Source organism: Watersipora subatra, chromosome 9 (genome assembly GCF_963576615.1).
Source record: "Watersipora subatra chromosome 9, tzWatSuba1.1, whole genome shotgun sequence".
Lineage (NCBI taxonomy): Eukaryota > Metazoa > Bryozoa > Gymnolaemata > Cheilostomatida > Watersiporidae > Watersipora > Watersipora subatra.
In genome coordinates, this window is record NC_088716.1 from 1,910,943 (window position 1) to 1,935,423 (window position 24,481).

The 24,481-nt window shown below is 34.1% G+C and overlaps 2 protein-coding genes across 2 annotated transcripts in view; both read left to right on the forward strand.

Annotated features, from left to right (window-relative positions):
• LOC137403553 (uncharacterized) overlaps positions 1–24,481 on the forward strand; it is a 411,606-nt gene that overhangs the window by 79,743 nt on the left and 307,382 nt on the right. The window lies entirely within an intron of this gene.
• On the forward strand, positions 6,416–6,862 carry LOC137404165 (type VI secretion system spike protein VgrG1b-like). Its single transcript, XM_068090320.1, has one exon. The coding sequence runs from the start codon at positions 6,416–6,418 to the stop codon at positions 6,860–6,862; it is 447 nt and encodes a 148-aa protein (XP_067946421.1).

Consider the following 24,481-nt stretch of genomic DNA (forward strand, 5'->3'; position numbering starts at 1 on the left):
CTAGACTAACATGATGTTATAAGCTATATCTAAATATACTAAATAAAGTGTTGTAAATAATTGTCTTGCTGATGACTGGTTGCTGATCTTGTGTGTGCTGACTGCTACTTCGCGCCAACAAGTCATATATCTAGCTGGCTCTTGTAGTATTGGTGATATACCTTGTGCTTGACACTCTGTAGAGTTGTTTGCTTCACTGAATAGCCATTAATATATGTTGTAGCCAGTTAGTCTCCATCTTGATCAATAATAATCATGATTTAGTAGCAAGTTTGTGCTGTTTTTCATTCATAAGCTTTTCACTGAAATGATCAGACAACTCCCAATCCAACTGATGTCCCATACATTCGTATTGCATCAACTGTAATGGTTGGACCAGTCACATGCTTGATAATTCTAGCAGCATAGCAATTGCCCTTGATTTTCATGTTTTCTTGTTGATGTATCACAATGCTCAGTGCAATGTTTTGAAGCAGTTGTCGTGTTCCGTGATCCCACAATTTATTATTTCTTTGGACTTATTGGTCATCTATTGTTTCAAACCCTGACACAATTTACAGCGTTTTCGGGATGGCTGCAAAAACTGCTCATTTTGTAGCTTTTAAGAGCTTGTAATAACATTTCAGGATATTTGCCACCTTCAACGCAGCCAAATAAGACATGGTCAATCTGTTGGTACTAAATAACTATCATGTGAATTTTGTTGCAAGTCAACCTTTAAAGTTAGTCCCCGATTTCTAAAAATCCTTCAGTTAGTTTTACATGCTCCATTAAGCTGACCGAAGGTAAAAGTTTGAGGCTTGTTTAGTATACAGTGAAAGGATTTTCTGCACTTGTGACCTCATTCAAATTTATTAACGCTGCCTTTTCTCTGACATAGAGAGAGCTAGGTCAATGTAAAGAACACCCAAGCATGTTCTCTTGTCTCTGGCAGAGCTCTAAATTCACCTCTGCAGGATTGTTAGCAATTGAAAGTTTCTTGCTGAAACTAAGGCAGCAATAGAGTACCTGCAACCACTGTCAGTCTGAATATACATGTAGCATGTTTCGCTCATCTAACTAACAGGTAATTTGGACTACCATAACAATAGGGAATTTACAGAATATAGTGCATAGATGTTGCTGCAACAGTAACGTACATCTTTGTAACTCCTAGACAGCTAAAACATAGCAACCTTGTGGACACCGAAATATGAACACAGGCTCACAACGTAACTAGAAATTCACCAGTATGTAAGATCAGGATGCTGTTGGAGTCATCCCACTTACATTCCATCATCCTAAATAACCATGAAAGGCTATTAAAGATATTAATTGAATAAAATACCTCGTCATTTTTTATATTGTAACTTCAGTTTATCGTGTTAGTTTCATTTTGTCGTTCCAGTTTTAATTTGCTGTTTCAGTTTGCTATTTCAGTGCACTGTGCATGTTTCAGTTTGTTTTGCCAGTTTCAATGTGTTGTTCTATGCGCTGCATCCGCTACAGTTTGCTGCGTCAGTTTCTATCAAGTGAAAAAAGACATGAATGACAAGAAAAGAGGCTTGCAATTTGTGGCCTCATTTTCTACCTAAATAATGATAATTCGAAATGAGGGCATATTTTCTGTGAGCAAATGATTACAAAGGCAGTTTACAGGATTTTGGGCTGAAGAAATCAAGAAACTAGTTCGAAGATGGCAAAAATTGTGTTGTCTTGACTAGCAATTTTGTTGATAAAAATTAACTATCAAATAATCTCAAATTCATGTAATGATCTGGTACTTGACCTTGCTAAGCTGACATAAACCTCATGTCTTTGGAACAGATATCGAATGGTGTCTGGGTAATCTGCCTTGAGCAATCTGGGTAAATAAACATGTCTAATAGTTATACAAAGCTACAAACTGCCCAATATATAGTTTGTGCTGTTTATGTATGCATTCATTTATGGGCAAAACCCCAGTAAAACTTGCCTAGACGATAATAAAACTAACCAGAGGCCATGCTGACCTTGGCCTTGCCAACATATTTTTATATTGTTGTAGCTTTTCATGAAAGCTCCCATTCCACGACCGGTATACGGAGTAAAGTCTTTGTGACATAAAATAGGGGCTATCACAACTTCGGTCCGTAGCTGTTTCGGAACTCGTGGTAAAAAACCATTTTGCAGGAGTGAATTCCTTTATCGGCTTTGAAATGCGTAAGCTGGCCAAGTGAGTAAATACGCTAGACTAGTTGCTATGGTATATCAGTCCTTTCTAATCATATGACTAGTCGCTATGGTATTGTCACTCCTTTCCTGTCACTTGACTAGTTGTTATGGTGTATCATTCCTTTCCTGTCACATGACTAGTTGCTATGGTGTATCAGTTCTTTCATGTCATATGAGTAGTCGCTATGGTATTGTCTTTTCTTTACTGTCACATGACTAGTTGTTATGGTGTATCATTCCTTTCCTGTCACATGACTAGTTCCAATGGTTTATCACTCATTTCCTCTCCCATGACTAGTTTCTATGGTGTATCACTCATATCCTGCCTCATGACTTGTTGTTATAGTTTGTCACTCCTTTCATGTCTTATCGCTAGTTACTATTGTATTGTCATTCCTTTCCTGGCATATGACTCTTTGCTACGACTCACACCTCTTCAATTAATTGTCCCTAAGTCGGTTGCGCTAATTGTTCCGTTGAATTAAGTGACCTGTTTTTGCTTGTAAGGAAGCTTACTTTCTCAAGATTATTATAATAATAAGCAGTGTCATATGACTATCTGTTTACCATGCGATAAATGGTTATAAAACACAAAATATAAATAGGCCCACATAAGCTTTAGACCTTAGGTTGGTTCATCTTTTAGATCGTTTAGGTAACCAAAATTTGACACAGTCTCACTGCGCCAAGTTTAAGGACATGTCGAGCTGTGAGAAGAAAACTTTACAGGTGTCACCAACACGTAGTCTTGGAGCATCTTAGCCCATTTATGTGCATATTTACTTCAACTAAAAATGGATCATCCGGTAGTTCCGTTGAGGGGTGTTATTTTCAAGGAAAGATATTTTCATACATCAGGTTGGTCCTTTGACACAAATAAAGTTTGATTTTATGTGAATCTGTTTGGGTTCATCAGAAACATTGGTGAGGGCCCCTTCCTCTTACAGCTCTAATGGATCCCAGTACCATGATGTGGCTATATTGGTGGCTGCAGATAGGCATTAGGTAGGGATGCTTCTTTACAATCAGTCTGCATGTCTTTGCGCGGGTTTGATGGTAATTGTTTTCAGCTGGTTCATGAATGTGAAGATGAGAGGCTCTATTCCCTTCTAGTTAATATTTTTTTGGGTTTTACAAGTTGATGTGTCTATGAAATAACTGGAGTCACAATTTATATACTTTAATATCAATTACATCACAATTGTTCATCCCCAGTGATAACATCCAACAGTGATAATATTCTTTGTCACACTTGTCAACTAATGATAGCGAATACAAAAGATTATAACGGTAGTCAGCACTATGAACACAACACTAAGAAGAATACAGTACTTATATTAGCAATTTTAGAGACTCTGACTCAAATCAGTATTTCACAGACAACAGAGTTTCTTTATCCATATCAACTGTGTCAATGAAGATTCAGTAAGAGCAAGTTTTTTTTATAAGTGAAATGATAGCAAATCATAAATGACCCTTGCAGAAGGTTTGTTTATAAAAGTACTGTCTTTTAGAGGCAAGTTGCATTTTATGTCCAGATGATAATACACTGTTTGCTGGCATAATATTGTTACCCAGTCCTATTTGAGACATTTAGGGTAGAGATAGTCTACTGTACAATTGCATGTTTCAATAAATGAAAAGAAAGCGTGCGGTATTGTTTAGAATTGATCCAGTGTACACCCTGGAACTAATATACAGTATTTAGATTTATGACATGCAGTTATCAGTCAATTAAAAAGCACTGACACAGCAGTATATTACGACAGTAAGCCACACCAAGTTCAAGGTCACCAAGTGTAATGAATGTTCAAGTTTGCAGTTTTTAATAATTAAAATATTGGTTGTAATCATGTATTAAAAGTTAAATAATGTCAGAAGACTTATATATTTAGTTTTAATGAAATTTTCAAAGTGTAAAATAATAAAGAGAATGCTAAAGACAAGTTGCGGTGTTTAACGATGAAAGACTTGATAGATCTGCGCTGTTCCTGTCACTAGTTCTCATGCCTAGTGATGCCTCCCACCTTGTCTTCAGTACCTTTCATCTTTAGTTCTACACAATAGAGAAGTTGATACCAAGCAATCACATAATAGTCAGTTCTTGTGAAACTATGAATGTGTTCATTTACAAGAAAATCACGAGGGTACACTAACCAGTTTGACTATTTGATAAGAATAAGTGATATTATACACGTATATTGATGAAGAAACTAAACACTTTGGATTAAAATCAGAAGCAGTCTTTTGAGAGATGATGTGAGTGCAAAGCTCTAAACATTCCATCATATTGACTATCTATGAATAGTAATATAATATGGATGACATAGTATAGAGAGAGACTACTGAGAGTGATTATATGAACAACTTAGTGCATCCTTTAATGTCTGTATTCTGTATAATATTTCTCCAGAGCAATACATTATCACTCATCGTTAAGATATTGATTGGCTATAACCAGTAATATAATATTGATGAAACACGATAGACGGAAAGTATTGATGTGGGCTCCTTCTTTGATGTTGTTCCAAAAAATTCTATTTGATGAAATCATTGAACTTGGTTTTCATCAGAGTTCTCAGTATTGCTTATATCTGTTGGGGGAAAAAGACAAGCCCCCGAGATTACATGAAGACTTTTCAAGACTAATTATGTCTGACAAACTGTAAATGTAGCTTAATACTAACTAATAAAGAAAGTGTTTGAAAAATCTTTGTTAGATGTTTCAATCAATCAATATTACCATAAAAAAATGTTTGCTCTTAGTTTTTGTATTTTTCCCTTCCTGCTTATCAAAGATCTGAGGTAATGCGTTCAGCGACCAATCTCGAATGTCAAGTAGTTCGTATCTATACATAACATAATATTTTAATTTAATTTAAAATTAACTTAGCATACTAAATGCATGATCACTTAAAATTGAATTAAATTAAAATAGCTTACAGTACGCTAAAACTACTTCTAATTTTGTTTTAATTTTTATTTTTCAGTTTTTTTGTCTTGCATCTTTTTGCCTCGCTTCTTAAAACTTTCACTTTTGCCTATTATCCCAAACCCCGAATCCCAAACACCAAATTCCAGTAATAATCAAATTGGTTCGCACAAGCTTAGCAAAAGTGCACAAACTAAATATAGTCACAACATAATCAGCAGACAGCAGATTCAACATTGATGTTGTGTGTGCATTCATATTAGTTAGGCATAAAATAAATTATCCATAACCACTCATGACATGTTAATACTATATTGAGGTAACCACTCATGACATGTTATTACTATATTGAGGTAACCACTCATGACATGTTATTACTATATTGAGGTAACCACTTATGACATGTTATTAATATATTGAGGTAACCACTGATGACATGTTATTACTATATTGAGGTAACCACTGATGACATGTTAATACTATATTGAGGTAACCACTCATGACATGTTATTACTATATTGAGGTAACCACTCATGACATGTTAATACTATATTGAGGTAACCACTGATGACATGTTATTACTATATTGAGGTAACCACTCATGACATGTTATTACTATATTGAGGTAACCACTGATGACATGTTATTACTATATTGAGGTAACCACTGATGACATGTTATTACTATATTGAGGTAACCACTGATGACATGTTAATACTATATTGAGGTAACCACTCATGACATGTTATTACTATATTGAGGTAACCACTCATGACATGTTAATACTATATTGAGGTAACCACTGATGACATGTTATTACTATATTGAGGTAACCACTCATGACATGTTATTACTATATTGAGGTAACCACTGATGACATGTTATTACTATATTGAGGTAACCACTGATGACATGTTATTACTATATTGAGGTAACCACTCATGACATGTTATTACAATATTGAGGTAACCACCCATGACATGTTATTACTATATTGAGGTAACCACCCATGACATGTTATTACTATATATTGAGGTAACCACTGATGACATGTTATTACTATATTGAGGTAACCACTCATGACATGTTATTACAATATTGAGGTAACCACCCATGACATGTTATTACTATATTGAGGTAACCACCCATGACATGTTATTACTATATATTGAGGTAACCACTGATGACATGTTATTACTATATTGAGGTAACCACCTGCACCTATAAGACATTTCTTTGCCAATCTCTTTCACGAGTCATTTTATCAAATAGCTAGGTTAAAGCACAGAAATGATTGCAACTAAAAATAGCACCACCTACACAGGGAACAATGCAACTACCTACACAGGGAACAATGCAACTACCTACACAGGGAACAATGCAACTACCTACACAGGGAACAATGCAACTACCTCCACAGGGAACAATGCAACTACCTACACAGGGAACAATGCAACCACCTCCACAGGGAACAATGCAACTACCTACACAGGGAACAATGCAACTACCTACACAGGGAACAATGCAACTACCTACACAGGGAACAATTCAACTACCTCCACAGGGAACAATGCAACTACCTCCACAGGGAACAATGCAACTACCTCCACAGGGAACAATGCAGCTACCTCCACAGGGAACAATGCAACTACCTCCACAGGGAACAATGCAACTACCTACACAGGGAACAATGCAACCACTTCCACAGGGAACAATGCAATTGATAGAGAACAGTGAAGCGGAACTCATAGGGCTTGGCGTTATTGAGTTTGACATCACACGGTGCAACAGAATCATATAAATTAACGCACATTCGTTGCCCTCTACAAGAAGTAAAATGGAGCATTTACCCTGGACACTAGTTATCATCTTCACTGTCAGCTTCGCTGCTGAGGCTACGACTGATGTAAGTTTATATCAGTTATTTTAATTTTACTCTGCTAAGCAGGACTGTTCATTTTTTTAAAATTTTATTTTAATTTACCTAATTTAAAAAAAATAAAATTTCAGAAGAAATGCATGTGGCATACAATCAAATTCAAAACTATAATCAAATAAATATGCAACAAAAAAGACTCTCCTTAAAATACTAGATTTCTGGAATGCTAGTTACTACTAATACAACTCATAATATTTTAATCTGCTTTTAGCCCAAACAATTGAATATACATGTAGAGTTCTATCACAATGTATGTCTTCTAGTTGAGATACATGTACGTAAAATTTCAATGCTTAGTAACAATAAAAGAGATGTCAAGAGCCACTTGTTAAACCTAGATTAAGACCAGCCTAGTTCGCTAACTTTGAGAAATGATTTTTTTGTGGAAATTCAAATTTTGAGGAAACTGACAGACATGGTTTCTTCATAGCTGAGTTATGCAAACTTTTGTGAATCCAGCGCCTTAAGTAGCCACAGTGCTACTGCGTACGTGCGCCTACTTTAATATGTAGTATTTGGACTTTCATTTATTCCATTTAATCAATACTTCAACTATATTTATTTTGTCTCTGATGCTATATTTTAGTATTTGACAAACTAAAATACATACACATATAAGTAGTAAATATGAGAATCTCTGTAACAACATTTGTACTAATACATCTAATGATAATATTAACTATAACTAGAAAATCCCATCATACAGCCCACGACCAAAAATATATTGGAAAAAAAAGAAAGGGTACTGATGGTTGAGAAATGCAATATTAGCAGTCAAATAACACTGCAGTGCAATAGGATAACTGCAATGGTAGCTGTAATGTACTTGGTGTGAGTGTTATTATATACAACAAATAGCAATAATGAAAGGAAAATATTATATGTTTATATCTCTCCCCCTGCAATAGGAGAAATGCAATATTGGCCAATATTAGAAGTAAAATGCACTGATATTATTAGAATAACCAATATTATTAATGTAGTAATAATATATAACCAATGCACAATTTTGTTTACATTTCAAAACGTCATACCTAGCAATATCAACAAGTTGTGTTATTTATATAGATTTTCACAAAATCTGTACTACGTAGTCATTGTTCTGTAGTGATCCAAACTTATAACTAAATATTGTAATAATCTCATAAGGATAGTTCGAAAAAAATATCATCGTCATTTCCTTTACTTACACTGCGTTGGACATCAGTTAGAATACCAAAGCACTCAAAAGTGTCTAAAATGTCAGTTTCTTGGAAATCGGCAAAAATGAAACGATTTCATTTTTTAAAAATATATATATATTTTATATATATATATACATATATATGTATGTTTATATATATATATATATATATATATATATATATATATATATATATATATATATATATATATATATATATATATATATATATATATATATATATATATATATATATTGTATGTACCTAAAGTAAATAATCTATTGTAAGTAAATACAGTAATTATTCTTTTGAAAATACATAACGTAAGTAATCTGTTGGATGGCTGTATAGCAAGTGGTCTATAGTAAAATGCATAAAGCAACGTAGCGTAGGTAAATGAAATAAGATTAGTATTATATTGTAAGTACACAAACTATAAATAGCCTATTGTAAGCACATAGCAATACACATTTCCTTGAATGATCAGCTGGTCAAATATTAGTTCACTCAAACAAAGTGCACAAAAGTGTCCCACCTATTAAAATGAATTAAAGACTAACATTTTCTTTCAATTTGTGATGAATTGAGAGATTTATTTTGCATTAACATTCATGCGCAACATTCAGATAAAACTGTCTGTCATTTTCTAAGTATAAACTGTGCAATGATTCTTCATAGGAATATTGCCGAGATTTCCTGTTTTCTGGACGTCTTCCTCAAACATGTTTGGACTTGAGATGCAAAGAGTTTACCAGGAGTGGAGTCTACACAGTTTACCCTCGCGGCCGAACAGGATACTCTTTGAAAGTCTATTGTGATCAGACCACCGACTCTGGTGGATGGACGGTAAGCTAACTTGCAGCATTTGGTGTGTTGTTGCTGTCTAAGTACAGTAATACCTCAACTTACGAGTGCTCCAAGGTACGAGAAACTTGAGATACGAGTCAGCTTTTAAGCAAGTTTTAGCACTAACATACGAGCCATGTTTGAGATACGAGCACGTGAGTCAGTCGCCAAGTATGCCGGAAGTGTTTTATGACAACAGCGTCAATCTGTATTTTTCAACTGCTCAGGCTATACTTTTGTACTGTGTTTTTGTGCGCGCTTTCAATGCAGAATTATGTGAATTAAAAGTACTGCGCGTAGACCGAAAGTTTGCCAGTAAAATGAAAAATAATGCAAAGAAAAAGCAAATGATAACAATTGATATTAAACAGAAAATTATTGAAAAATATGCGAAATGTGTATGCGTGATTGAGCTAGCTCAGAAATATGACAGAAATACATCCACAATTATCCAACAAAAGGATTATATTCAGGGCATTTAGCTCCCAAAAGGACTAACCATAGTTTCTAAACGGCGCAGCGATCTTCACGACTGCTGATGGAGAGACTGCTCAGGCATTGGATAAAAGATAAACAATTGGCCGGTGACAGTGTAACTGAAACGACGCTATTTGAAAAGGCCGGTGCTATTCTATCAAAACTATAAAAATAGACATTCGGACAAGTTGGCTAGTGGTCGTGCATTAACCTTTGTCACGACACCTGTGTTCGTCCTAATCGCAACATGTTGAAAGGGCGACAAAAGCAAACGTCCTTAGATAGGTTCATCTTAAAACGGCCGGCTAGTCGTGAGGAAAAAATAGCTAACCAGCAAGAAACTTCAAACTATGAACGCCGAAGAAATTTTAATTACGTTAAGTTAAAAATGAAAGTTTGCTTTTAGATTTGCTTCTAAGTTTGTCTTTTAAGACTTTGATAAAATCCAAATTAATCAAAGTCAACTGTTGTAATGAAGGATAACTTATATCTCCCTCTCTGGCAAATGCTAGCGTTGGCTGCTATTGTATGTATTTAATTTTACATTTCAATTTCTCACACATCCTTGCATTATTTTTTATTTGTTTTTTTAAAAGCACGTGGTAAGTTAGGACAATAACCAGCATGTTCTTTCTGTTACAATATCTTGTTTTGAGTGTTTCATTTGCATTTTTTAGAGTATGGAAACTAATCAATATATATTTAATTGTTCTATATATAAATAAATTGCACCAACATACGAGTAAATTGACATACGAGCTCAGTCTCTGAACGCATTAGGCTCGTAAGTTGAAGTATGACTGTGTTGGCATTACGTAATAATAGAGTTTCAGCTGTTTTATCCCTAGCTAAGAACACTTTATATCACTTCTCAATGTCTCAAGTAGAGCTTCACGATATAGCGATTCAATTGCTTGGTAGTAGATTTTAAGGTAAACAATTTGAAAATTGGCCTCACTGAAAGAGATATTGCTAAATGTATATAATTGCGTAGTGATGATTTATCTCACATCCCGTTATTTTCAGAGTAAGCTTTAGCAGACCTGTTGTAGTCTTATAATATGCTCATTCCATGGCCTTCAACACAAACATCCATTTATGAAATAATTGTTTTTTATTATCACCAACACAAAAACAGTTTATTTTTAAGTTAAATCAGACAAAACGTATTAACACAAGTTTACAAGTTTTTCCACATAATAATATTGTGATATATTGTGAATCTTCTATTTTCAAAATCAAACCAAATTGTCTGATGGTTTTTGAAAGTCCTAAAGGTGTAGTCTGAAGACAAGTATCTCTCAGGTTTTTTAATCTAACTTGTCACACATGGTTTGTAAAATGCCTCTACTCACCAGAAGTGCAAATGATATAGTTAAGATTTATCCACTCCTGATTAACAGCAATCACAGGTTTCATAGAGTAAATATATTCCAATCTTTATTTTAAACTAGCGGAATGCCCGACCTTGCACAGGTATTGATATTCAGCTTATAATTAATGAGAGGTAATGTACTTGCCAGTCACTTGCAATTAGCCTGGCACATCGCCAATGGCTATGTGAGAAAGCTTACTAAGAAGAGCTAGCTATACTTGCTGCTACAACTGAGCACACATAAAATTACGTTACCGCTTTTCCTGACGTTTCGCAGTAATGGCGGGTAGTGGCGTATTTGCACTAACATGGCGACATATATCGCCTAATAAATCTATCAAGCTCGTGTGTTTTAATTGGTGAGTGATAGGACTGGCAAATGGAAGGGTCCAAGTTCAAATCTTTACATATTTGAATACTTCTAGCATACACAACTAGGTAAGTTACTGCAAGTGTTACCATCAGAGGGCTCAACAGATTTTCTTAATAGCTATCTAGCTTGATTCAGTTTTAATAAAGATATATAACTATGTTTATATAGACACTTATATAAATATATATAGTTGTCACGAGAAAAGATTAGTTAAAATGTGTTTAATTTTATATATACATTGTTTGTATATCATTATATATATACCTATATATAAACAGTATGTATATACTAATATATAAACTATATAAACTATATATAAACTATATATAAACTATATATATATATATATATATATATATATATATATATATATATATATATATATATATATATATATATATATATATATATATATATATATATATATATATATATATATATATATATATATATATATATATATATATATATATATATATATATACTCAAAATATGTAGGATGGGAGGCCCCCTAATAAGAGGCCTTCGTATATATCAAAATTATTTAAAATGTGTATAGCAAATTGATAATAGGAGGCGGAACAATTTTGCCTCCTATCGTGGATATATTTTTAATTTCGTTAGAGGTAGTTTTGAACTTGGAGTTGTCTCCTCGTTGATTTGTGTCTAAAATTAATGAATTCTTTGGTAAAATTTGTTCACACTACAAAAGTTAAGTCTCCTTACACCAAAGTTTGCCATAAAATGCACAACTGATGGCTGCCAGCAGAGCTTTTATAGGCAGGTTTTTATCAGGCATGAAATCAAAGTGTTTTGTGATGTAAAAGAAAAACAAACCAATTATGAATTGAATTACCAAGAAGTGGTTTGGGAATATAAAACCACAAAACTGATGGTTTGATTTCGATGATGGTAGTCTATCTTTCGAACTTGTCTGTAAATTGGCTACTTTTCCACAAAGTACAAAAATTCATAGCATTTTATTTATGGCACAACAAATATAGTTTGCAAATGTGGATGTTGGCTGACTGGTTATGGTCATGGCAAAAAGGGACTGAATGGTAGGTACTAGAACAGCTGGTTTACCTAACATTTTTATCCAAAAAGTTGTAAATGCATTAAAACCAACTAAATTAGTTTGTATTTTATTACCTCCCAAGGGTGCCAAAAATAAATAGCACACATCAATAAGTTTATGCAAACATAGTATGATCATGCAGAACTACGCTAAAAAATTTGTCTTTGGTTATTAATGTTAATTAATCAACAACATATTGATACATAATTAAAAAAATACGATACAATAACAAATAAATTTAAAAGATAATTTCTACAAAAGTAGAAACACCATTATTCAAACACATACAAAATGTTCACAATGTGTTTTTATTATTTTGTATGATTCATCAGTGTCAGTTTATAAAACATAGTTATAATGTTTTTATTTTGAATTGTAAAATCAAGCTATTGAAATCTAAGGTTATATACCTATGTACATATACGTATGTACATGTATATAATTTAAGTGCGCATGTAACAATCATAGGATATGGAATGTTCAACAATAGATAGAAAGTAAATTTTGACTTCACCCTGACATTCTAAATCACTGCGAAATAATTTTGATGAAAAAGTTGCTAATCTGATGCTTCTATGGAAAGAATCGTTTTTACAGGGGAGATAAATCCTAAAAAATCATTTTTATCAAATCTCTCATAGAAGTGGAAATGACAGCTACGGCACTTCTTCAGCTTTGAATTATCCATACAACAATTAGTCTAAAGCACTGCATAAATTTCCCCTGAAAAACGGTGCAAATGGAAATGCAAGATAAACTGCTTTGGCGCACGGCCTATACTGCTTGAAAGTGTTAATCGACTTCTTAACAGGTGTTCAGAAAACCATGAACAGGCCATTAAGCATGCCACTAATTAACAAGCTTACACTGTTCTGTCTACAATTGAACAAACATACTGTGAGAATAGCATGCAGCTAGTTTTGCGATGAAGGCAGCAAAACGCCAGTTATTTTGTCTTAGTTCATTGGCTACTACTACAATGGTGCATCAATAGTTACAAAGAAGATATTTTCTTGCTTCTACTACCATTTTATATTTATATAATTGTAAATAATAAAACATTGCCTTTTGCCAATAAAATGCTACCTTATCAAGCAGAGAGTGTTTAAGCGCATTACTTCATTTAATGAAGAACCTGTTCAGGCATTCTTTTTCTACCTGTTTTAATAACAGCACATCAAACAGAACAGACACTAGTCAATCATTTCTATAGTATATGGAATTTTTGTCTGGGCCTCTGAAGCCAGGGTTAGAGATTTAGAAATCGTTGTTTTTATTGGTTTCAAATGTGTGGTATACAGCTTAAGAGTCAACTACCTTAATGCATGCAATAATGAGCTGCCTTCTTTAAGGATAGAATATTCAAAAATATACTTATTCTCTACACATTATCGACACACATGACCATTCCTCAAGATACAGCGGACTGCCATGGGACTAGTAATAATAATAACAATAATAACTGTAAAGTATGAAGGCTGCATTCTGAAGAAATACACAAAGACCAGAGTGAAGAAATTATACATATTTTAAATGAACTGATAACTAATAATGAAGAAGGAATACAAATATAGAATTTAGAGAAAAACGGAAATTTGCTATGCTAGATAATATACACCGAAACTGATGAATGAAAAATAACAAATAAAAACAAGTAATCAGAGAGTACGGGGACACAAAAGTGGATGACAAGAAGAAGCCTTTAGAAAGAGGTAGATAGTCTAATAACAGCAGCACAAGACTAAGCACTGCAAACCAATGCCAGGAAAGCATGGATTGAGGAGAGTATGAATGATGTTAAATTCAGATTGTGTAAGACAAAAGATGTACCAGCCATATTGTAAATGAGTGCTCAAAGATTGCACAAACATAATACAACCATCGACATGATCAAGTGACTGCAGCAGGTTGCTGGACTTTCTGTGAGAAGCATCACATGCCACACACAGCATATTGGTATAACCATAGGGTAGAGCCAGTGTCTGAAAATGACAAAATGAAAGGTTTAGAACTAATCATAAAAGAAACAACATGGGTTAAGATTAGTTATATAACCATCCCAGGTGATGCAAGAGTAAAAAAAAGATATTAAGAAGATGTACAAAGGGCAAGATTTGAGCTTTGAAGGCTGGAGAATGTCCAAGCGAAAGTGTTATCTGTAGTAATTGGAGTGATTGAGACATTAATCAGCTAGCTTTTCTCATATCTCTCTGAGGGCAGTGCTCAACAGTTTTTCAAACAACTTAGAAAACAGTGCTGCTAAGAGCTAGATTTCTTATGAATACTGATGAATCTAAAATCAGTTAAAATAGTAGGATTTGCAGAAAGCACTTCTCCATAAGTTGTCAGAATTATCTTCTCTTTCCTTAGTTTACAAACAAGAGCCCTCTTTATGTAATGGTCCATATCAGTGACTATACTCATATAGGTATACTTTATAGGAATATTTATGTCAAATTTTAAGGAAGACTCCTCAGTAGAAGGACTCGTTAAAGTCAAATTCCTCAAGCTAAGGCCTTGGCTCACCTACTACCAGCCACTCGGTTGTGAAGACAGTTTTTAGAATGATACTAAAAATATTAATAAAAGCCGTGTCTGTCCATCTGTCTAAAGCTAAATATAGAGGTTAGGAAAAACATTGCACGGAGAATTGAACTCAAAATATTTGGCGGAGCAGCTGTGCACCCTAACAATGGCTCAGCTTAACCACCTTGCAGCTATGTGTAATAATTTTGCAAATTCAGCGTGCCAGACTGACAGGGTAGGCTACTAGTTTTCTGGTAATAACAGCCCTGGACCTCCTTGGTTCCAAGCCATGGTTGGAGGTTTGGGATAAACATTGCATAATAGGGAAGTCAAACCTACAACATGCAAACTGATTCCCAAGAATGCCGCTACCAGCGTCGACCATTCAGCTTCAATTGGTTTAAATTGTTTGCCTAGGCATACTCACTATACTTTATTGACACATCTGTTAGTGTAGGCTGTACTGGTATATATAAACAGTTTGGAAAAACTTGTTTGTTGATAATCTACTCATGACACACTTACATCTGCATAACATTACCATGGTTGACAGTTAGTTGTGAAGATAGCTTGCACATTACTTTCATAACAATATCGTTTACCAAAGATAAAGGGCAGATGTGCTTTGCTATTCTCAAGCAATTATCTGTGTCGCTTAAAAAATGATACTACTGAATAAATGGGCTGTTTGCTTAGTTTGTGTGACAAGCATGCAAAATTTAATAAAATTTTCTGTAATAGGTTAAGACTGAAAAGTTGCAACGCAAACATTATTTTTGAAAAATAAATTCCTGCTGTGATAATTTGCTGAGATATAGTTTTTAGAATTTGGCCCATTCATGAAACATTACTGCCAGAGACAGTTAAAAGAAAAACACAAGGATAATGAGAGCTTAGAAGATTAGGTCGTCACACTGACCAAGAACACTCCTAGCAATCTTGTACTATGGCTAGAAAATCAGCAAAGAGCAACAAAAATTTGTAAAAACTATTTAAAAGAACACTACCACAGATTAGTTTACACTCTCATCCATCTACAAATAGAACTGGTTGGAATTTGTATTGGGTGATGAAAAGGCTAATGAAAAGGCTGAGCTAATGAACTGCCTATACAAGCATCCAGGCATCTTGTTTGCAGCTTTTGCATATATGCAGGATGAGAAAACTTGTGCTCAGAGGCCACTTATGATGGATAGTCAAAGCTGCCATGATTTTTCGCAAGCTTTTTAAAAACGTGTGGTTCTCCTTGCTGTCTATTTCACGTTAATATAACTCTCGCTGTGCTTCCCGAAATGTCAGCAATTCTTATATGGTTTAAACAGTAATTAAGACGCTTGTGACATTTTAGTCTCAATTTTTATACATAGTTCATTTGCTTTAAACCATAACTGTCACGAACAACTTTTATTGTATTTACTAGGTAAATCAGACACGCTGATTCCGATTTTGTACTCAAAATAAAGATTAGTCCACTAACCTTCAAAGTCATTTAGGCTTTTTTAAAGCGTTTCAATATCCGTTTCGAAAACAACACAATCGGCATTACAAGCTCCACCCATTAATATGTGACGAAACCTAGCTTTTTCAGAAACGGAAGTTAGGAAAGTTTAGTCCGATTTAGAATAATAGAGATGGGTGTCTTAAAACCCATTATTATCGAAATCCAGCCTGTAAAATAATTTCATTTTTTATGAAAGAGATATAAACTATTTAAAATTGCTCGCAGATAGTTACATGACGTTTAAATGGGCTGGACGCCGAGAAAAATGAGCTCAAAAAGCGCGGTTTTATCACGAGCTAGCGTTGTTATCGCGCTTTTTAAATATGCAATTCTAAATAGCTTATCTACTTTTCAGAAAAGACTGATATTATTTTTAAAGCTGGATTTAGATATTAATATATTTTAAAACACCCATCTCTATTATTCTAAATCGGTCTAAACATCTATACGTAACTTCTGTTCCTAAAAAGCTAGGTTACGTCAAGTATTTATGGGCGGAGCTTGTTATGCCGATCGTTTTGTTTTCGAGACCGACATTAAAACGCTATAAAAATTCCTTTATTACTCTGAAAGTTAGTGGCCTAATCTTTATTTTGATTACAAAATCGGAATCAGCATGTCTGATTTATCTAGTAAATACGATAAAAGTTGTTCGTGGCAGTTATGGTTTAATATCTTTAAGGCAATTTTACCTGTCAAGTATTTGAAGAGTTAATCAAAAAGTATTGAAGTTTTTTTATCATATGGAATTTTGCTGGTGGTTTTCGGAGTTCGGACAAGCAGGATATTTTAAGATTAAAATTTGCGAAACTCAATTCCAGTTACAATGCTCACAAGAAAAGAAATGTGCCCAGACCTCAAAAATTACATCAATAGTCATGCTTGTTGTTTATCAAAATACACATACTGTCTCATTATCAATGATTCCTCATGTGTTCATACAGTAGTTAATGGAAAACAATGGGACTAATTCTAATCAACCTATCTTTAGAAAAATTTGAAACAGCTATAGCAATGTGTCTAAGTATAGGCCTATATTTTAATTTTCATTTAAACAACCATAAGCAAACGCAAAATAAGATGTATGTCAATAAAGATGCATAACACTGCAACTTGGCTGCAATAGCCGATGGCATCACGAGAGGAAAAAACAGGAAGTGCAACGATTGACATAATTTTTGGAGAAATCTTTTTCTTCTGAGCCTTATAATTGCACTTAAATGTTAACAATTTTAATTTTGAAACATCCCAGCAACCAAATCACATAAAACCACATGCAGAAATTCAACAAATTGAAAAATGCCAATAGTTTTTTAAAACACTTTTTAAAATTTTATGTAATGGACCCTTTCAAAATATTTGTTTCAAAAAGTTTATGGAAATTATTTGCCAAATAATGACATCAAGATTAGTTATGCGTTATACTCAATAAATAGTAGGTAAAAGTTGCAACAATTTACATGTAGATGATATCAACATTTTAATATTTTCATGAAAAACGCTTTGATAACTTTAATTAGCTCGTGTCATACATTAAACTCTGCTACAGAAAGATAAATCTGACAAAAAGTGATTATTTTTAACGTCTGTGAATTTTTTTGGTGGACTGCATCACAACTGTTGTGTCACACATGAGAGCACATCACATATTACCCAACATATATAAAAAAGAGTCGTTGTTAGCTCATTTGTTTTTTAGGATATGATGCTACCTCGCAACGCTTGTAGGCTTATACTGTTTTCTGTTGGTAGGATTTTTACTGTTAAAAATGTGGTTGTGTCAAATTTGAGTTGATCCTAAAAGAAAGCATTTTTTTCTCTATCAGTTGATATGTTGTATGTTGTGTTAGGCAATCTCATTGCCAAGATATTTGAAGATTGAAATCGGAAAAATATGGTCGCCGTAAAAACGCTCAGGCCAAAAAAACATGCCCAGACTTGCCCAAAATGATGTCACAAGTGAATTTATCTGTCGATATATCTCGTATTCACATCGGCTATTTGCGATAAAAGTCTAGTCCTACGCGGCTCTATCGGCATATACTTTATTTTGTATTTGCTCATGTTGGTTAGAATAAAATTTTAAACCCTACTACAGATACATTATTATGAATGTTTCAAAGGCCTCAAATAACAAAAATTAAAAATTAGTCTTGCTCACTTTTTCTAAATGCTATGTAAACATTTGAGTACCGACTACCAATTCTACCGGTCTACGGTAATTCTGTCAAGTTAACTGTATAATGAGGTCTTTGTATCAGCACACTTCCGCCGCTACCCACACTAATGATATACAGCCCGTGTCGTATAGGGACATGTCCCTATACGACACTGTATACAGCCTCCCGAAAGCCCCACCCACATTATGTCCGTCGCCTATCCTTGGTGCGGGGCCGTATATCATTGCCAACACTGAAAACTAGTTTCTTACTACCTTTGAAAATAATATACATAGGGATAGAGTTTTAAGGATGAGAAGTCTGCTGCAAACTGGATTTGAACTCACATTCTCCAGCTCTGCGGACATCCATATACCGTATCCAATTCAATACAATATTCTGTAAATCATGTTTTGCATTATCGTCAACAATATAATGCTATTATATAATTTTTACAAGCAAAATATTTTCATCCCGGCATAAAGCTTTTATTAAAAATATTCATCAATTCGTGGCCACTCACATAGTTTTAGCTGATACAATAAGACAAATTCATCTACAGCAAGAAACTTAAACAAAACATGGTTTATACAGCACACATTCAAGTCTCTCTTTTCCCTTTATGGCAGTTTCTATACTGACAAAGCTGCTTCGGATGGTGGGACGACATAAACATCCTGTAATCAGTAACACAAAGGCAATAAAAATATGTCATTCATAAATATGTCATTCTAAAGCGTATCTACTGAAAGCTTTCAAATTGGGAGTTTGATAGACTGCGAGTGTAATTTTAAAAACGAATAAACGTTTAACAAAGGCACAAGTACGCCAAGCCAACGATTCGGAGCTTCGGTTCTGGAAATTAAGGATTTGCATTGATCAATCGATTTTCTTCACTTTCTACAAGTGAAAAGTGAACATCTAAAGTCAAATCATGAATCTAATTTACTACATAAAACTGCCACAGAAAATTTGAAGCAAATGTAGCTAGGAGAACCGATAAAAAAACATAAAAAGATAATTAGTGATAGCAAAAATGTATAATTTTATTAATTAGTACATGTATTATTGAGTACTAAAATATTACCTTTAGTATATTCATCAATCTAAGCCATTGTATTGCTAGATGCTAAAGATTAGAAAGAAGCCATTAAAAATTCACTGTACATACGTATCTCGCACGCGCAGGAAATTACATTTCAGCCTCAAACAGGGAAATATAATCTGAATGTAAACTCAACAGGAAACTTTATAGGAGAATCATAGTAAAAGATAAATTTATCTCCATTTTCCAATCTTCCTCCGTAGAACTTTTACTACCTGATGCCAAGAAAACTCACAGTCACCTTCGCAGCAATTTTTACAATCATGTTGTTCGCCAATAAAACGTGTCGATCGAGTAATTCATTAAAGTAACGATGTTAATTAATTTAGTAAATATCGATGTCCATGCGATTTAATAATATAGTAATATTCCTAAATTTGAGATCACAGCCAACGCGTCTTACGACTGACAACATTTGTTACGGCCTATATAAAAATTCTACGCTGATGATTGACTAAGGAAGCTACCTCATATTTATCGCTCGTGGTTTCTTTTCAGATATATTGCTTGTGACGTCACGAAAGAAGCACCCGCTGGAACGTGAGCTTTTTAAAAGCGGGCCCCACTTAAATGCATATATCTCTGAACAGGGTTGGTCTACAAAGACAAAAATGGCATCAAATTGTAGCTGATGTTTCAGCCTTTTATGGGTCTTAATTTAATTAAATCAAATTTTTTGACGCAACCACATCTTTAAAGCCTTTGTAAGATATATAGTTGGGGTCTGAAAAGTGAAAACATGACAAGCTACATCAAATTTACATATTTGAGCAGTAGCAACTGCTTTGCTTCAAGGAAAGCTTTTAGAAGTTAATTTCTTTTCAGCCTTTGAAGTTTTTCGTGACTCTGAGTTAGGAAAGAAAATTTTATATTACCAACGCAAGTGTGTTACTATGCTACATTGTTTTCATGATTGTTTATAAAAATAAAAAATCTCAGTGAGCCGCAGCACTACTAATGTAAGCATTGTTTATAAACTAGCTGAATGCATTTACTTGCCTAGGCATTCTCATTGCGCAAAACTAAAGATTACATTATTTCAAGGAGTATGAACATTGTTCAGAATTTTCTAACAACAGACTTTAAACTTACAGTGAAATGTTGATCACTTGCAACATTTTATTAATTTGCAGTTTTAATAATGTCTATTGAAACAATGCAACTTTTTGTGGTGTATACTTGTACTTTTAGATATAACACTAGACCCATTCAAACCAAGCTCTTGCTGATTAAACTCCGCTAAACAATTGTAATGCAATCAGACTGCTGATTTGTGTGAATGGTTCAGAGTTGTGATGCGTTAAATCTGTACTGTGTAATTGCAGCTCAGTAAACAGTAATTTTCCACCGCATTACAACTTTACAAGGCAAAATGGACATTTTCTGTTACTTAAACCGTGCTCCTACTGTAATTTTCCTACTTTCATCCACTGCCTATTTACTTTCATGACTCATTACCTAAAACCCAGCAATTCATACATAGTACTAATGCACATTCTTAAAAACTTGAAACTGCATGCGTACTGCAATTGTGAATTAGTATGAAAATGATACTGTGAACCAGCTGACACTACTGACTTTCTAAGCATCTGTACTGCATTGTACAAGATCGTCCAATACTATTGTTAGCACTACTGAACTTGTCTAGTAAGTCCCATATCATATTCCAGATTCCAATCATATAAGCTACAATATGCTAGTGGTGATCAACTTGTTTGCCTAATTACATTCAAATTTTAATACCATCCACATCTTGCAATTGTGTTGCAATTTTCAACACTATACTTGATTTTGGAATGATATTTCATGAAAATGTACTGTGCATGTATGTACAATCAACCGTAATGCAGAGGTTTTTATTGCTTGTAACACTACGAAATGTACCTTAGCAACACTTCCACTGTATCTAGCATTGCACACTGTGCAGAAGGTAATACTGTCACTGAATCAATACTCATTAGTATGCATTATAAAAGACTTGTACAGCATGTATAGTGCATACTACCCATAGTAAAAGTTTGTAATGCAATTATCCTGACAGCATCATGGCTGTGACACACTTACTAGTGCTACTGCACGGCTAATGCAAATATATAGATGTCTAGACTGGCAATTGTTGAAATTGCTATGAGTTTTATATCCAAGCACAAGTGAGGGCAGTGCTCATTAATGAGTAGTTATGTTTTCTCATAATGGTGACAACCCTGACCATGGTTTTATGTCAACTGTTAATCCGCTTAATCTGCAAGAATAACGTAATCCCCTACCAAAGCTAAGTGATTAGAATAACATAAAAATGTTTTGTGACCTTGTCTTTAAACCTTGCAGTTACATGATATTGACATGTTGGTATGAAGTTTATTTTACTGGCTAATGGAATAATTGGTAAAAGCAAGTGATGTTGTGTGGAAATAAAAGAAAAGAGCAATTATAATGACTCAAAAACTTAACAACTTTTAATAGCAAACCTTTTGTGAGATCAGGATATTTTGTGGCATCAAAGTTGCGGCATAGTATGCAGGATAGTCTGTTGACGTGCTTTAGACAACAGAGATTAAAAAAACCCGAGGTACATCGAGCCCAATTCTATACCTATCAAACATCATCAATCTGAAACAAAACTTGTGTAGTGTTTCTAGCTTTTCCATAGCTCTATCTAATAAATATGAAAAAAAATTAAATGAAACAGCAAGCAGTTGCAGTGAATAACTTTGTTATATATGCATAGGACATGATATGTTCTCATGATTGGCCTATGATTTACAGACTAGCTAGATAAAAGGGGTAGCGAGAGGGATTTTCTGTGTTATGAGTCATTGGTTTAACATTACATAACCAGGCTTCATAATTGGTAGCTAAATGAAAGCAGTGGATGTCATTTGGAAACGACCTAGATACTGACATTTCAGTAGATGCTGTAATGCTGAGATAACACTTTACCAAATCTTTTACCTTGTATCAATGGTAGTGACAATTTGCCACTACACTGTGTCATCATAGCGCAGTAGCAAGTGATATTTCAGTGCAATCAAATCTTTTAATATGAGTAGGCTTTTACTTTATAGGCTTTAACATATATGTAATAAATTTAAATACTTATATTATTTTTAGCCATTTCTTAAACATATTTCTAGCAAACATCAGCCCCAGACTTCTTTGTTTTCAAGGTGTAATAGATAATTACTTCAACAGATGTGTCCTGACTATATAACAGGTACATTTTTATTAAATACTAATAATCTTTCCAGTCTTTGGTTGTTGGGATGAATAAGATGGAGAGCTGCTGCTGCTTCTGCTGCGATTGGTGTGGCTGAGACTAGGACTATTTTAGGCACCGAGATGTGCACTAATTCTGTTTAGTTTTACGCATTCTCGGCTCATCTTGGTCTACTGTCTCCTCTAGACCTGGTCAGTAAAGCGGCAGTTGTTGTCCTGAGCAATATGGCTTAACAAGCTTACCCTATTGGTGATAAAGCTTCTAAGTTTATAAAGTTTTTTTTTTAAGTTTCAAAGTCTACAATATTTTCAATTTTATTCTACCAAGACGAGCCACAGAAGGCAACAAGGCAGTTTTTTCTCAATTATTTTGTGTATTTCATTTTTAGCAAACTGTTGAACTTTTACACACATTAAGATTTGTTACATTCACTGCCTATTTCTGATTTCATGTTTATTTTACAATTTATGGCTAATTCTATTCACTTGAGCTGCCTCTAAAACATTTGCACCAATATGTATATTTTAATCTGTTAGAAGTATTTGCAACTGTTTTATATTGATTTACATGTCATGTAGTTCACAATGCAGACTTCACATTGAGCCAGTTGGGTTAAATAGAGTCACATGAACCACAACTTCTCATCATTAAATCTAGCTCTCCATTATGGCTTGTTGCCCTAGATAGGGCATGTTGCTGCAATCACGTAATTAACTTCAAATTGACTGATTTGAAAAAAAAATTCATTGCCGCTTAATGTTAGTGTTTTTTAAACTTCTCTCATTGACAAGCAGTTAGTCATGATGCATTTCGCTTGCCAATAGCTTGTGAAATGTGTGCTGTTTTTTAAGCATTGCAGAAAGCCCTAAGATCTTCAAATAAATCCCATAGGCATACCAGATAGCAGAGATTACCAAAAGGGGTTGGCAAGGCATTAAAATCACTTGTATGGTTCAAACTTGTATGTCCTAGAACATGTTATACAATACAAAAATACTGTTTTTTAAAAATTGTGCTCAAATTTATGCACGCTTTCATCATTGCCTTTTAAACCAATAATTTGGCAAGTCTCTCCCAGCTATTGTTTTAAACATATATGTATATTGTCTATACATATTAGTGTACGTGCTGTAGCGTAGCGTATAAATTAAAACCATCAAAAATGTACAAGCCTGATAGTAAACTCTCTCTGTTATATTGAAATCATCAAAGAGTTACAATACTTTTTCTGCATAGGCTAAGGTAAAGCCTGCTTCAAACCTGCAGACAGCTGTGTAAACCCGAGTCTTCATTTATCCAACAGCCAAAAAATTAAACAAATTACGTAGCTGTGTATGGGCATACACCTAATTTAATTGTGCTGATAACCACATTTCTTTCTGTAGGATTTACTATCGCTTGCGTGAACTCGGAGTGCACTCGGGATCGAATCTAAGCTTCAAATCTAGCTCATTTAACTCATCTCATGTCAGCAACGCTTTTTAGTACAAGTATTATCAATGGAGGACAACTGAGCTGGCAGAAGATCTATGTGGCTGCAAGTTTCTGATTTAGACCAACGTGAGTAGGATAAAAC